The sequence below is a fragment of the Panthera leo genome, chromosome D4 (genome assembly GCF_018350215.1).
Source record: "Panthera leo isolate Ple1 chromosome D4, P.leo_Ple1_pat1.1, whole genome shotgun sequence".
Classification (NCBI taxonomy): domain Eukaryota; kingdom Metazoa; phylum Chordata; class Mammalia; order Carnivora; family Felidae; genus Panthera; species Panthera leo.
In genome coordinates, this window is record NC_056691.1 from 67,931,918 (window position 1) to 67,948,366 (window position 16,449).

The 16,449-nt window shown below is 44.9% G+C and overlaps 1 protein-coding gene across 6 annotated transcripts in view; it reads left to right on the top strand.

The window, feature by feature from the left end:
• The window catches only part of ZNF462 (zinc finger protein 462), a 144,581-nt gene that overhangs the window by 100,292 nt on the left and 27,840 nt on the right, over window positions 1-16,449 (top strand). For all 6 annotated transcript variants that reach the window (XR_006195776.1, XM_042912427.1, XM_042912428.1 and 3 more), the window contains 2 exons: window positions 11,838-12,105; window positions 14,028-14,164. Coding sequence is in view for 5 of the 6 variants with exons in the window: in XM_042912427.1 (XP_042768361.1) it covers window positions 11,838-12,105; window positions 14,028-14,164 (405 nt within the window). In the remaining variant the exon portion in view is untranslated. The remainder of the gene's footprint in view (window positions 1-11,837; window positions 12,106-14,027; window positions 14,165-16,449) is intronic.

Here is a 16,449-nt window from a genome sequence, read left to right on the forward strand (position 1 = left end):
GCAGCAAGTTGATTTGTGACCATGCTGTGTGCATTGTTAGCCAACAAAATGGGGCGAATCATTGAGTCTGTGGTGTTATTCAGGTCAAGCCCTGCCTTTGAGCTGAATCCAAGCCCCACGATCAATCCCCTCCCCACTACAGCCATCTCCACCACCAGATAAGCTGGGAGCTCGTTGCCAGAAGTAGCTATGCGCTTGGCTTTGCCCAGAATCAATCAGTCAAAAACTAGCTGCCGAGCTCCTACCGTGTGCCTGGAGCTGGGGTGAGGGTCAGTTACATCTGTTTAGAGCAGTGTGAGAGACGCCCATGCCGATCCTTCCTGCAGTCTAGTGAAGGAGACCAAATTCTTTCATTGATAGAATCCACTGCCTAACCGCTAACAGGCAATTTACAATTCAGTGCAAAATTATGTGATGTAGACTGTAATTGCTGTGGAACTGAGACCCTTAAAGCACTCTTTTGTGTGCCAGGAGACTTTACTTCACACACTGGCCTGCTCTGCACAGCACCCAGAATTGCCAGCATTATGGTCTTCATTGTATAGGTGAGGAAGCAGAGGTCTGCTTAACTTGTAACCAACCTCCACAGGGTTACAAGGAGGCCTCTGTGCACCTCTGGGTAGAGGAGAGGTTGCCTCTTCTCCAGCTGCTCCCTTGCTTTTCGCGTCCCGTAAGGTAATGGTGAAGATCAGTGAGAGACCTTGCAAGAAGCCCTTGACAGGTGTTAGACACAGAGCTGGCTGAGACAGTGGAAGGTGAACCTGGATGTCCCCACCTGTCCCGCTGCCTTCTTGGAGGCTTGCGCCCTACAGCTGAGCCCAGCAGCACTGAGAAGTATTCCTGTGGGTGAGTTTAGAGTGGGTGGGAGAGCTGTCTATCCTCAGGGAAGGACCTAGTGCTTTAGCGGTGATTAAAAATGTAGCTTCACCCAGAGCCAGGATTTTCTTACACTGGGAATAGGTGAAAAGAAAAGGAAAAATGGATAAGAAGCCCACTGGGTTTGTTGGTTAGGAGACTCCCGCTGCTGGGGGACAGTTTTAGCAAAACTCTGTGCTTTGAAGTGTGGCTGCTTATTCTATTCTTGACAAACCATTGTCTTTCTCACCTGATTTCCATATCATCTCTTAGAGCTCTACACGTATCTAAATATATATGCTTATACTCAGGTGTGTTCTTTCCTCCTGATTAGCTAATCTTTGAAGAAATTTCTACAGTTGCTCCCTGCCCGGGCTCACGGCACTGTTCCTAGCAAGCCATCCATTGTGACCAACTCCTTGAAGTCAGTAGGCATCCAGGCAGGTCTTGAGGAGGAAACTCTGTGGTCTTGCCCACGGCCCGTGAGCTCTCAATGCCATCCGAAGTTGCTAGCGAGCTCTCTGTGGTTGAGGCCAACTCACTGATGTAGAGGCTTTTGTACTCCACGCTTTTCGTTGGATTTTCAGTGTGGTAAAGACATCCATACCATCTAAACGAACAGCAGGAAACATTACTTCCTCATCACACAATTCAAAAGAGTCACAGGTGAATTATGCATTTGGTATTGTAAGAGCTTCTCAACTAACAATGGCAGATGCCACCCAGAGTTTCCTCCAAAAACAACATTAGAAAAAGCCTCCTTCACCACACATTCATTCGTTTCCCTACAAATTTCCAGCCTGCTTCCAGGAGGGTTTTTAAGAACACACACTTTGAGTTACAAATAACGGTTAGTGCAGAAGGAATACCTACAATGTTTGCTAATGACTGTGGCAGAAAAAGAACGTGTTTTCGAAACTGGGGCATGCAGGAGCCCCAGGTTATATTCCTGTTTCTCCATTGACTAGCTGGGTAACATGAAGTCATCTCTGCTGTGCTGAACCGCCACCAGTCTTTATGCAAAATGCGTCGTCTGTGCGCTACATAACCTGGGATGAGCGTGCGTTCCTGATGGAGAAAAATTGGTGAAACAGTTGATACAGTGAGAATGTAGTGATAAATGTGTGAAAGTAATCCACGAATACCTTCTCGTGGATTGTAGAGGACTCCATTTTCATGGCTGTAGCAGTTGACTACAGAAGAGTCACAGTGTATTTAAATATGTGGTGCCAGTTACACCTGCACATTCTACACACATCTGTGCCTGTCAGTGGGTGCAGAAAAGGGAGGAGAGAGTTGCATATAGAATCAACTAAAGTGGTTCCCAGATATCCTGATACTATCTGTTTCCAAGTTTAGACTTAATAGCAGATTTGGGGTCAAGACCAGAAATGATGCCTTTGGCTCCTTGGGATGGGCAGAGATTATGAATTTCTTGCCATTCAAATTCTCACATGTTCCAGAAGCCATTCTTCAGGTAATTTTAAAAAGGCCCAGGCTTGCTTCAGTAAAAGTGGGTCAGTGTTTCAATAGGAAGCCTCTATCCACCTCAGTATGCAAGGAGAGAGTGACATTTGGTTAATTGGATTTTCCTTTTAAATCTGGTTTTCCAGAACACTTTTTTCAGTTTGAACTCTCTTTGGATCTTAGTAACACATTTATTGAGGACCTGTTTTGGGCCAGGCCATGAGCTAAGTTCTGAATTTGCTAGATGAACTAAGATATGAACTTGCTAGATGCATGGATTATAGATGGATGGATGGATGGATGGATGGATGGATGGATATCCTACTTTGAAAGAGATCCTGCTTTGGTGGAGGTAAAATAAGTTAACTTCAATGCCACATGATGAGCACTAGTAGGGATTTTAATAGGTATGTCTAGAAAGATCAAGGAAGACCTTTATAGTGATGGCAGATTTGAATTGAGTTCTGTTTTGAAAGATCATGTGAGTTGAAAAGGCTGAAATGCAGCAGAAAGGCATTGCAAGACTGAATGATGCTGTGAGAGCAAAGCCCGCAGTGAATGTTAGGAACCTTCTGGGTGGCTGGCAACAAGCAGGGTGGGAGCAGGGTGGGTGGGGGGTGAGGTAGGTCTGGGGAGGAACAGGAGACCGGGAGCACCACAGCAGAGTTTGGACCTTTTCCTGTGAGACATGGTGAATCCCATGGTCATGTTTGCTTTTAGAAAAGAAAGGAATCTTAGGAGGAGAAGAAACTTGAAAATGGGAACATATTTTGGAAGTTCATGTCAGCAACCATAAGGGCCTGAACAAGCCATGGCGTTGGGGCAGTGAGTGGATCACAGAGTAAGTGCTTTTCAGGAGGTCAAACCAACAGAGCTTCTCACTCATTGAACGTGTAGAACAAAAGAAACGAATCAAGGATTTCTTCTGATTTCATTGACTGGGTGGCTGGTGATGCCATTTGAAAAAAACCACTGAGAGACAAATGGTTTTGTCGCCAAATATAGGGCCCGGTGAGCTGCAAGTCTGAGAATCTTCTTTGTCTGAAATCAGACTTGCCTGGATTCCCCCCAAAGAGAGAGAGAACAGGAAGCTTCATGTAAAATAAGGCCTTTGAGAGACCGTTTCAATGAACTAAAATATGATGGGACACTAAGTCTCAAGAAGAGAAGGTTGCCCCTCCTCTGTTTTTTGCTGTGTTTTTGTCATTTTGAAGACTAATTTTTTGTTTTGTTTTGGTTTGTTTTCTCATCTATTCCCTGATCATATTTCAAGGTTTTGTTTTTACTCATCAGAATGACAGGAAGTTTTCAAAGTGTGTTTCCTTCAAGTTTGGCCTCAACCTTATTTTCAGGATTAGACGTTTGTTTTTCCATTTGCCTCCATGACAACCAAGCCCAGAATTCCTATATATAGTCATCCAGTGCCCATTGTCCCCCTGGCCATTGTATCATAATCTTGTGCATCCAGGCCAGAGAGCTCCACTGATGATGGAAGACGAGGAGGTGCTAGAGTCCTTGGCCTGGAGATTTTCAAGGCGTAATCAAAAGAAGGAAATAAAATAACGTGGCTGCCTCTGGAGATTTATGTTCCCCTTTAGACACTATCCAGAAGGAGTTGAAATGGCTTGTGTTTCATAGCTTAGTTTCTAATACAATTTTCTTTGGGAATGGCCCATAGAGAACATTTTTGAGACTCTTCAAAGGAAATGCTTGGAAAGTTGCGTCGATGATTTGTGGTTGGTGGTATCCTTCTGGATGCCAAGTTCTGCTCTGTGTTAGTAGCATGAAGTAAACAACAGGTACCTTGAGCAACAAAAGGATTAAATGGGGTTTCCAAAGGATTCAGATAGAACTCAAGAAAAATTATTAAATAAGTAAACTTTTGAATCTGTGTATCATCTTGACAACATACTGTTTAACGTAAAATGATAGGCGATGGATGGATGGATAGATAGACAGGCAGACAGGCCTAGATTTAGGAAAGTTGCCCACAAATTCAATCCAGGAACATTCTCCTAAACACCTTTCTTCATGAAAGGACCAGGAGTCTCTGTGGCCGTAAAAGCACGTGAGGTACTGTTCTTGCCGATCTAAAATGTAAGTTCCACAAGGACCCTTGTTTTTTTTTCACTGATGTATCCCAAGTGCTTCGAGGTGCCTGGCATGTAGATGCTTCTCAATAAGTATTTTCTAAATTAATGTAAAATTGGGGGCAAATACATAGATTGAAACAGTAGAAACTCTCATTTGATGTAATCAATAGCCACCTTCTCAGTTACATTTGAAAGGTTCTAAAGGTAGGGAATCTTTTTTAAAATGCCTTAAGCATTTTACTTTCACTTAAGAAATTGATTTCTTCATCAGTATTGGGACATACGGTCAAGCTTATGTATTTGAGTCTGGGTCCTTTGATTGGAGTTCCCTAGTTCCTCTCTTATATAAACCACAGGCACCTACATTGTGTTATGTGCCAGTTCCAGATTCAGTTTCTTTTAAGTGGAGTGATAATTTAGACATTTGTGGAACAGTCTTAGAGCAGAGTCCTTCTAGATTTTTATGTTCTCAATCTTTTATAGTTGGTCCTGCCAAAACATAATTTGACAGAAATTTTTTTTTTAGCAACTTGACTTTATCAAGTCTTTTCAAAGCATTCAATGTAGCTTCATAGAAATGACACTTTATACCCATATTTCATCATGTTAGGTAATACTAATTAAATTGAACAAGCTCAGGAACAAATACAACAGGTACAAAGAAGTCTGGGGGAACGTGAAAGTGTAATGAGACCAGGATGGGAATCTCGATGCGTCTGTGTTGACGAAGCACAGAGGAGAGCAGATTCCTATCTGGATGGTTGGGGAAAATTGTCATAGAACAGGTGACATTTCAGCTGAGCTTTGAAGGATGGGTAGGTGTTTGCCAGCCAAAAAGAAGAGGAAGAGCACTTAGTAGCCCTGATCAAGGATTCCCAACGATGAAATAGGTAGAATGAGCAAGGAGTTGGGAACTAGCCAGAAGTGAGGCTGAAAACGGGCTCTGGGGCCGAACTGAAGAGCTCTGTGTACCGCACTAAGGAATCGAGACTTCGCCTTTGGGCGCGGGGCCATCCTCCTATGGTAGCCACGTAAGTGATGCATGCTACAGATCTGTGACGTGCACGCAGGCTGAACTAGAACAGACGTCAGAGGAAGGAAGACCACATAGGCTGTGAGAGCTGTGCCCTCAGGTTGTGAGGACCTGAGTGGACAATGGGAAGGGAAGACCTACAGGGGGAAACGATTGGAGCCGAATATGACACACGTCTCCAGGACGTGGCACTTGGCTGAAGCGCTGTCGCCACAGGGCAGTTTGGAGGAAGAATCTCACGGTATGAAGTTGGACGAACCGGTGAGCTGTTCACTGACATTCAGACACGTGGGCAAGGGCGCAGAAGGGAAGTGTGGGCAAAGAGGAAGTCAGTCTTCAGCATGTTGGGTTTAAGGAGTCCGAATTTTTTTTCAGCTTTAGGTGAAGACTCAAATCAACTCAAAGCTCAGCTGGGTTTCCCATTGCAGCAGGGTTCTCTCTCCCCACCCAGATACCTGGGTCACTAGCACCCAGGTGAACACACTTGGACTATTTTTGTCCCCAGGCTCAAGTTTATTAGCAGTGGGGTGGTAGAAATTGCATGGCATTCCAAAAGTTTCCTGGCTGTTCACTCAAGTAGGTCTTTAACTGCCCTCATCATTGTTAGTGTGCCCTTCTCCAATTTTCTATGATTTCTTGGCTGGAAATAGCGGGCTGTATTTCCAGCATATTTGGGTCCCACCCACACCCCCTCCATACTTTGGATATTTACAATATTTGTGGTTAAATTATCCACAGGTAATATCCTATTTCTGGTTCCTTATAGTACCAAACCTGAGCTGCTCAATCGCCTGCTTTTCTAAAGAAAACTACAATTTGTGCATTAGTTTGAACTTTCTGTGCTATGTTAGAAGATTTTAAATTCTCCTTCATGCAGTGTACCCCACTCTTGGGTGTACGTATTTTTCTGTTCAAACTCATCCTCTGATCTTGGTTCCTTTTCCCTGTTGGAATTAAGTCAGTTTTTCTTTTTTTTCTTTTTCTTTTTTTTAAAGTTTTGTTTTTAAGTTGATTTATTTTGAGAGAGAGAGAGAAAGAGCACAGGTTGGGGAGGGGCAGAGAGAGAGAGAAGAAGAGAGAAATCCCTAGCGGGCTCCACACTGTCAGCCCAGAGCCCGACACGGGGCTTGATCGCATGAACCGTGAGATCATGTCTTGAGCTGAAACCAAGAGTCAGACGTTTAACCCACTGAGCCACTCGGGTGCCCCATGTCGCTTTTTCTCGTGGTGATAAGAATGTAGTTACTTCATTTCTATTTATGACTTAAGGTGGAAGTGTTGGTGAATTGAACATTCCAGCATCTTCATGTCTAGTGGTGATTTCATTAATGAACACACTAATACTAGTTATTAAAGGACATTCAGGTTTCTCTTCACATTCCCCTCGTCTCTCCGAGACCCACGTTTCATCAGTCACTGCATACTGATTTTGCTTCTTCTCCACTAGTTCTTTGTGGATGCCTCTATGAAGACGTTTATTTTTTGCACGGAATCACAGTTATTTACATGTCTATCCGGGAGCCGCTTGAGGGCAGGAACCCAGTCCTACTGCCCCAGAACGGAGTCTCCTGTTGATTTTGATGTACAGTGTATATTTGCGGACAAATGGATATAATTTAATCACTTGCCCCCCTGACCCCATCTACAGTTTGCTTCTCTAAAATCCTTTGTCTTTTATTTTCTCCTGGTACTCGGTTTGCACTGACCAAAGAGCCTGCCTCCCAAAGTCTGCATGAAAATCTAGCTCAAATGTAATTAAATGTCGTTGCTGGCACCAAGATTCTTCTGCGACTTTTTCACCTTCACTCACTTCCTCTCTGTGGAGCTGCAGAAAATTGAGAATTGATCGTCCTGTACAGCTTCCTTTTTGGATCGCTCAGTGCATAAGGGGGCTGTCCTCCGCAGCTCCTACAATTTACTGCCCAATTGATTCTTACTCTTCCTTGTGTCTCCCTTAATCTTGGAATAGTTAAATTCTCCCATTACTGTTCATTTGTTCTCCTCGCCTCTTTTGTTCCTTCAGTCAATGGGGTGAGCTTGCAAGACGTGGAGAAGACCTGTGTTGTCACAACAGCTCTGCTCCCTCTCCCGCTACACCTGAGCTCTGGAAAGGTGCCCCTTGTGTCTTCCTTGGCTTTGAGTCCCTAGAGCCAGCACACAGCCTGGCACTGACAGGGTGCTGACCAAATGTGGGGAGCATCAGAATATTCAAGAAAGCTTCATTCCACTCCCAGAGTTGACTCGTTTGTCATCTGCCCTTATAAAATTACATTTTTTGTGATCGTTTCTGTGATGGCTAATTTCCGGAGAAAAAACAAGAAAAAAAAAAAAAAAACCCTCTCGAACTGATAGTCACCCAGGTTTGGCTGGCATTGTGGGAGCTCGAGTATGGCAAGAAGAAATCTTCCGTTTCTCCAAGAACATGGCTACGTGAGAGGGGCGAGAGGTTTCATCTGGAACCCCACCCCCTCCCTGGTTTGAAATCCTGTCCCAGAAGCCCCGGAAAGTACCCGTCTCCCATCCATGTACATTTATTTTTCCAGGCACACCCCACCTGAGGAATTTCAGAGCATTATTATTTGGGGGCAGTTTATCAAGCATCTAATGAAAGCATGACATTTGGGCTGGCTGGTTTCCCATCTGGGTATTTGTAGTGCTCTCCTGTGCCACCTGCTTGTAGAATTGCCTCCTGTGTGATCGCAGTGTTTTGTTTCTATAAAACGTCTTGAAGGTTTGGAGATTCTTTTTCTTTTCGACGAATCTTGCTTTATTTTTTTCCCCCATGTCCTCTGAAATGCTTATTTTAGTGTTTCCTTTCACATCCAGTTTACTGTTATTTTCTATCCTGTTTTCATTTCTATCTGTTCTGAAATTATTTTCCCAAGTATTTCAATTTTTCTGTCACCTTTTCTCTCTCCTCTCTGCTACATATTTATCGTTGATGGAACACTCTGATGTTCTTTCTCGTTCTTCTGACGTGCATCGTGGGACCTGAGGTCACCATTAGATATAGATGCCTGATGGGCAAGACTCAGATTTTAGAGTCAGACGAATCTTTGTCCAAATCCAACCTCTGCCTCTTACTAGCTGTATAGCCAGCTGTGTCGACTACCTCATCGGTGAAATTGGGATGAGAACTCACACTGCACACCATCGTTGTGAGAATTAATTGCTGGGTGTTCAATAAATTCCAAACCCGTGTCAGTAAGCACCATGACCATCCACGCTAAAAGTCTAGTTTGATCCTGATTTTACAAAATAGAATTCTTTCCATGGATAGTTTACAAAATGGATAGCTAATGTGACTTAGATTTATTTTACAGCTACAGCTGTACAGTATGATGTAATTTCTAAAACTTTGCACATAAATAGAGTCACAGGTCAGAGAATTAAATTGATAGACTGCATATCTCCGGGTTGGGTCAGGAACATAGGGACCAGCATCATCTCTGCTGTTGGTGCCATCATAAGTATTCCTGGCCATCCAGGTGACAAAGACGTAGCCTGGTTTAGTTTCCCACTGGATTTACACTCCTGTGCTTCTGCTGCCATATTTCCCAGTGACCGCAAGCCTGGCTGTCTGAAGCACAGAGTGGTTTCACTTTCCATAAGCTTGGAATGAAGAAAATGGTCTTAATGATGATATTTAACCTTGGTGATGTGCCCTTCAGTACTAACAATCTGTTTGCCTTTCTAACCTGGGCACAAAACGACCCTGTTCCTGCTCTTCAGGCTGTGCCTTGTGAACAAGCTGGAATTTTAGGTAGTTAGCAAGTGGGCTTTTTTAAGATGGGTGAAATCATACACGCTCGCGTCTTTGTCACTTTAGTGCCCAAAGTGCTAAAATTGTACATTATTCACAAACTCCCAAGTGAGAGAGAATGAGAGACATAGTATATCTTGGCACCAGAGAGGAAAGTAAAGCTCTAAGGAGACCCAAAATGTTGTAACCTAGGCTTTACTACAGATGTACCATAGGCGGTGAGGTTTGCCTGTCTTTGTAAATGAACCACCTGTCCATCTGATTTTAGCCAGGCAAAAAGGAATTCATAGCATGATACATGAGGCTGTTCCTTTTGCCATTTAAGACGGAAGGGTGATGAGCCTCCCTTTCTTGGAATGCTTTTCCTACGACTTCTTGCATTTCTATTTCTTCAAGTTTCATATAACATATATGCTGAAGTCAAAATTTAGAATTCGCTTTTTGGGATGGATGGAATAAAACGCAGTAGACCCTAGAGACAAGAAAAATGTGTTAAATCCAAGGAAACTCCCTTCCGTTGGACGGAGTCTCCCTAAGAGATTAGCGTAGGTGTTAAGTTGGGCTGGGTGGAAAGCAGGGGGAGATGAATTTACATGGCCTGTTATCTGCTTGGGGAAAACTTACTTCTTTACGACTTCTGCTGTAAAGGGATTGACGTTGTCAGGGGTCTGTCTGTCTGATGTGACTAGCAGCAGACCGGCAGGACATGCTGAGCTGGGTGCTGTGTCTTGTTGTTGGTGGCCGCTTTTTGAGAAACGGACTGTTCCTTGGGGTGTTTGTTTCTGGTCTCTGGGCAGATTTGCGGGTGGCAGACGGCTCACGGGCCGTGGACCTGGCTTTGGCCTTGCTGGGCACGGAATTCCAATCCCGCAGAGCAAAGAGCAAACAAGAGGAAGGATGGGCTTGTCGGGATGGTGGCTGGGCAATGCCCAACCTGAAGCTCAAGCCTGTGTTAACAGGAGAGGCGGAATGTGCCTCGTGCTTTACTGTGCGTGTATTTTAAGCAGAAACTAGTCTTGAGAGCTTAAATAGAAAACATCTCGAACAATCCATGAAATGGTAAACAAACCTGCTATTGAAAGAAAGAATGAGAAGTTGACAATTGAGGTATTGTGATCCTGAGTGGGTTCATCAGCTAGGGCTGAGGAATAAAGAAACCAGAGATAAAAGACTTGGGTAAAATGAATTCACTTGTGTCATTCCTTTCTTCCTTTGTCTTCAGTTTATACCTGGTAATGAACCCAAGGAGGCTCGGAGGTATTGTTCAAGTTTCCTTTTGTTTTATTTTTGTGTGTGTGGCAGGTTTGTTTACAATTTCCAAAGGGGTTTTTCTCAATCTTGAGGAATACAAATTGAGGAGGGGGGGAGAGGAGAGCAAGAACGGAAGGTATTTGAGGATTTTGAAGACAGGAGGTGGCCTCACAATAAGGGAGGCTGCTCTGTTTTTGTTTTTCTTCTCCAAGAGGCCGACGGGATGGATGGACTCTGGTTTCATCCAATACGGGTTTTACAGAATTCCTCCACGTCCTGCCTCGGGGAATCGGGCTTTGGAAAATTAAGTGTCCATCAAATCAGGAGGAGGCTGGTACAGTTTCTATCCCCTTTCCCCCCGCCCCCCGCTTTTTGAAAGCCTTAAAAAAAAGAGCCCTTTGTTGTCTTTTCAAGGAAAGTTACACTGAAATTCATCTGTGCGGTATTCATGGACTTCATTTGTGCCAGTCATAGGCAGCCGTAGGTTCTGCGGGACAATGGTGTTGAATGCGTAGCCCCAACACTCAAAGCAGCGTGTTGGGAAAAGGTTCAAGACCTTTCTTTTACTCTCTCTCTCTCTCTCTCTCTCTCTCTCTTTTTTAAGAAACGGAGATTTTCCTACCTCCCATCTAGATCAGATTTCTCCACCACATGCCATTGAAGCTTCTCAGGGCTAAGATTTATGCCTGTCATTTCCCGACATTTTCCTCCGAATTGCAAACTTTAAAATACCTTTTAGGGAAACTTATTTGGAGTTTCATTTTAATGGGATTTATGAATAAATCTCCATCTTAATGCTGACTAAGCTTTAAACATCCATTCCAGGAGAACACTATTAGATCTTTATATTTTAAATTTTAAATCATTTGACTGTGAAGGCATAAAACATTTTTATATTTGTGAGCACCATGTGCTCGAACATTTCTGTTAAAGACCTTTTTTTCCCCCCTTGAATCATTCTGGGCTCCAGAGGAGGAGATATTGCATCAACTACTTTCCTTTCTCGTGTGGATGCCTTGTACATTCTTGCATTTATTCCTCTCCCCTGCAAGGACAGGTATACCTTGGCAGCCTGTTGCCACGCTGTGATTTCCTTTTTAAAAACAGTTTATTTTCTTCCTTCACTTTGAAACCTTTAACCTCAGAGTTTTATTTTTAAATGCTGTGAGCCCTCAAAGAAGTGACGCTTTCTTCCTACCTGCCTTTCCCCAGATCTGTGTTGTAGGATGTAAATGAAGATGAAAGACGGATCATAGTCCTCATCTTTAAAAAAAAAAAAAAAAAAAAAATACTCCACACTAATGTCGGGGCTTTCAAGTGTCAAACCTCTACTGTGTTCTCTGTGTCCGGTCTCGTTTTCCCCGTCTGTCCACAGACTCCTCCTACTCAGAACCTCCAGATGTTCAGCAGCAGTTGAACCACTACCAGTCCGCTGCCCTGGCAAGGAACAACAGCCGTGTTAGCCCCGTGCCTCTTTCTGGGGCCGCCGGGGGTGCTGAGCAGAAAACCGAAGCTGTTCTTCACTGCGAATTCTGTGAATTCTCCTCTGGCTACATCCAGAGCATCAGACGCCATTACAGGGACAAGCACGGCGGGAAGAAGCTCTTCAAGTGCAAAGACTGCTCCTTTTACACAGGCTTTAAGTAAGTGACATGAAGAACAGCCCCGAAACACAAGGTGGCTGCGCCTGTTCCGCCCCTCACCACACTCTTCCCTACACTCTCCTGCTTGGAGCTCAGGGGAGGCCCTGCCCGTGGGATGATACAGGCATTAGGTCCAATCTTCACAAAAGGAGGCTACTTCCAGAGGACTGCTTTGGGGTTTGTGAAAGGGGTTTGGGATGAAGAGCTCTATCAGAACAAACGGATTTAAAAATTAGAGCCAGTGGGCACCCAGGAAGTGTGAGTTTGCGGTAAGGGATTTCTCTGGCCCAGTGCATGAAGCAATGAGTGTTTTTCCCTCGGAGGACTATCCTCCCTTTTTTAAATTTGTCTTTGAAAAAAATATGTATATGTTTTTGAAAGCAAAGTGAAAGTCAAGAGAGAACCCAGCAATTGTGATTTCCCTGCTACCCTTATAGGAAATTTGTATTTCTTAAGATCATATTGTTGAAAGACAGCCAGAGAATCAAGACTCCAGCACTGTGAAGACTAGAACTGAGCCAATTTTAGGGAGATGGTTCCAATCTGGAAAAAGATAATCCAAAGTCCCCTTTGCTCCTGTGTATAACAGAATTGGCGAACTCAAAGAATGGAGTGTGTCCAAGGGTGTAATCTAGACTCTTGTGAGTTAATCTCATCCTGTGCAACACTGCTTAGGTTAGTGGTTACGAGTGGTTACCTTGGAGCCTGACTGCCTGGGTTTGAATCCCAGCTTTGCCACCGACTGGCTCTGTGACTTAGGACAAGTGCCTAAGCTTCTCTGTTCCACCTGTTCCTTACCTGTGAAAAAAAGATAATAATACTACCTAACTTCTAAGACTCATGTGAGGAATAAATGAACATTCTATCCAAAGCGCTCAGAATAGTGCTGGCACAAAGGAAACACTAATAAGTGTTACAGTATCATGGAGAGCTATTCTAATAATATAATAGTAGGTGCTGTGTTACAGATAGAGGCTGTTACTGTCTCTTCCTGTTGCAATTAAGACCAGAGCCTTCGGCTACTCTAGTACTCAATATAGACCCCAGACAACAAGGAGGGCGAAAGTGGGCTTCGTGGCCAAAGAAAAACATGAATTGGAAGAACAAGTCTCTTTTCCACCAACATCTTAGTTGGGGGATTTTTTGGAAAATGTGTTCTATCTCTGGCTATTAATTTGGTTCAGTTGTTTTTCAGATAAATATGCATGTGACCTTAGAAATGGGAAAAGGCTAAAGACCCAGATGACAAGGGCCCCCTGACAGGTGTATGTGTCTCCCTGGAGAGAAGTATTTGCATTAATAAGAATGGGACCTTGCCCATTAAACTCTTGGTTTCGTCCATTTTTACGAGACATTTAAGGCTTTGTAAATGCGGCAGTTTTTAAAAGGATGGGGGGGAAGGCAACGATAATCCTTCCTTCCCCCCTCAGGCTGTTACAACAGCCGTATTTGGTTTACCTGATCGTCTGCCGCCATGATGTCCCAGCCAACTTGCCCTCCCCACTCTTACCTGTGAAGAGTCACATGGGCAGCCAGTCAATTAGCCTGATTCTAGTCCCTCTCCTTCCGAGTGTGATGAGAAATATGTTCTCATAGGGATTTTGGTTTTATATTTTTAATAGGCAACTTTTAATCTTGAAGACTAAAGTGTATGGGGAAATCCATTGCTTTTCAAACTAAGCTGTGAACCCAGCCAAGTGGCAAAACTTTCAAAAAGAAGTTACCGCTGCACGACAATGTTCAGTTGTCTGAGGAGTGACCAAGGAGCCTGTGGTCAGCAACATGATTAACGACTACAACTTTGGCCCCTCAAGCTGGGGTGTCACACCCAGAGGCCCCGTAGGAAGATAGCCAGCAGGGGATGTGTGGGTGACATGATCCCCTATCACACTCATTGCCTGTCCCCCACACCTCTCTCCCAGATCTGCTTTTACTATGCACGTGGAAGCCGGGCATTCGGCGGTTCCTGAGGAGGGCCCCAAAGATCTCCGCTGCCCTCTCTGCCTCTATCACACCAAATACAAACGCAACATGATCGACCACATCGTGCTGCACCGAGGTAACCTTCCTAAATGGCGGTTTTCTTGGGGTACAGGGGTGAGGGTGGATTACAGGGACGCCCTCTCAGGGTGGCCTTGGCACCTTTTCCTTGGTCCCCTGTTCCTCACCTTCTCTCCAGGCAGGAAATCACAGGGACCGCCACAGTGATGGCCAACGGTAAAAACTCCTTCCTGCTGCGAGGATTTCCTCCCCGTGGAGGGAGGCAAAGGTGCAGGGCTCTGCCATGCATGCTTCTCTGGGGCTTCTCAGCGTCAGGGATTTTCACCTTGTCATTCCTCTGCCCTCACAACCTTGCTGAGGAAGGAGTGAATGAGAAACAGAATGGGCGGGTGAGGACTCATTTATAAAATGTGAAGAGCTGCTATATGGTTGTAAGCAATTCCCTGGAGGGAGACCAAAATGATGATTTCTGAAAAGCAGAATGCAGAGTTTCCCTTGAAATGGATGGAGAGAGAAAACTCTTAAAAATAAAAGTGGCCTGATATGTCTTAGAAATACCATAGGCTTCAGATTTAAATTCTGGTTTTAAAGCCTCTTGTATTCACCCGCTGTCTCGTCTATAAAAAGAGAGGACAGTCAAGCCTACGAAATAACGTGCAAAAGGTCTAGTGTGTTCCCTAGCGGAGGCATACCGGGTGTTCCGTAAATGTTGGTTCCTGTTGATAAACAGGGATATTTCATTCAAGTCCTCTTTGGTTTTTCTTGCAGTTGAGTTTACTCTTGGCCAATTAAAACACTGTTAAACAACAGGCTTCCTCCGCATTGGAAGGAAAAATATGTTTATGTAAAAACTACTTTGTCCTAAAAAGATTCAAGCCAGAGGTGGATGGAGAAAGAATACCGGAATACCACTGATCTCTTGCTGTTTCCATCATCCACCGATCTTTCCATCTGTCCTTCGTTCCTTCCCTCCCTCTTCGTCTTCCTCTTCTTTCTCGTCTGCCTTCCTTCGCCTTTAACCTTTCAAGAAGCTTTTTACTCTTTGCCACAGGTGCCTCAAAAGCAGTGAGTGTCTTCTGCCATCCTGCTGAGATGTCACTCACCCTGAAATGCTGCATGTTTTCTGAGCATTTTCAAAGTTGCCCACATTTCCCCAGAGCCGCGGGCTTGGGCCATTGCATTTTGTGACACTTCGCCCATCTCTGCTGCGCGCCCCGCGGAAGGCCACTCTAACGAGATGTGAGGTCGCTGCCGGCCGGGACGTCCGCCTGCAAGCGGGGAGAAACAGCATAGGAACATTAGGCGGGAATTCTTGGCCAGAGTAGTCCCACCCGGTGTTGCACCTGGGTCACCTGACTTCTGGTCCCCCGGCCCATGTGTTGTGGTGGCTCTGTGCCCCCTCCCAGTGCGGGGAGCGGCTGTGAGTAGTGTTGCTGCTGAGCAAACAGAAATGGGGAGGCCTCACTTCTATGGCTGATTCCCTCTGGGTTCCCATCTTGCTGCCTGGCGGAGTCAGAGCTTCACTGTCTAGCGAGCTCAAGGGTTTTCCTTCCCTGAGCCGAGAATTCTAGAAAGCGGGTAAGGGGCACAGGGCGTAAATGCTAACGCTGCGAACGCTGCACTTGACGCTAAGTCACTCCTATCCAACGGCATCGTGAGGGCTAGTGCTGTCACTTGTGTGCCCGCTCCACATGTGTGAAACAGGAAACTGAAACAAACCGCTTTTTCTTTGATTTGCTCTAGTTATTTGCGGTCACCTCACAAAGAATTTAAGGTATCTTAAAGGTGTTTGTGCAGCACTGTAGGATGAAAACAAATGGGGAGATCGGGGCAGAAGTGCAAAATACGAAGCAACTGGAAAGTCCCCCGGAAGTAGGAAGAGGTTCCCCAAGAGCTTGGTGTCCAGCATATGCCCTGAGGTGCTGTGCACCTGTCAACGGTGGGCTGTGGATTTACTTGGCTCTGAGGTTCCAGCCTCCCGCGGCAGAGAAGCAAATGGACTTAAAGTGCCTGTTAGACCTTTGAAATTTTGTTCGGGAGATTTCCAGGAATCCTCGACACTGAATCCGGAAGGAATTTCTCCAGTGGGGTCCCCTGAAGGGGACCACGTACGATGTAGTGTGTATCATCCCCACCACAAATACAGTGGTAAGTCCCTCAGGGACCATGAGGGCCAGGCAGTTGAGCTGGAGTCACTCAAGTGGTAACCGTGCAGCTGTGAGTCAGCTCCAGTCCTCCGATCCCGTGACCCATCCATCATACTGCCCGTCACTGGTTACATACAGTCTCTTCTGTTCATTTGTAGAGGTGACTTACAACAAAAGAGCCATCTACATATATAAA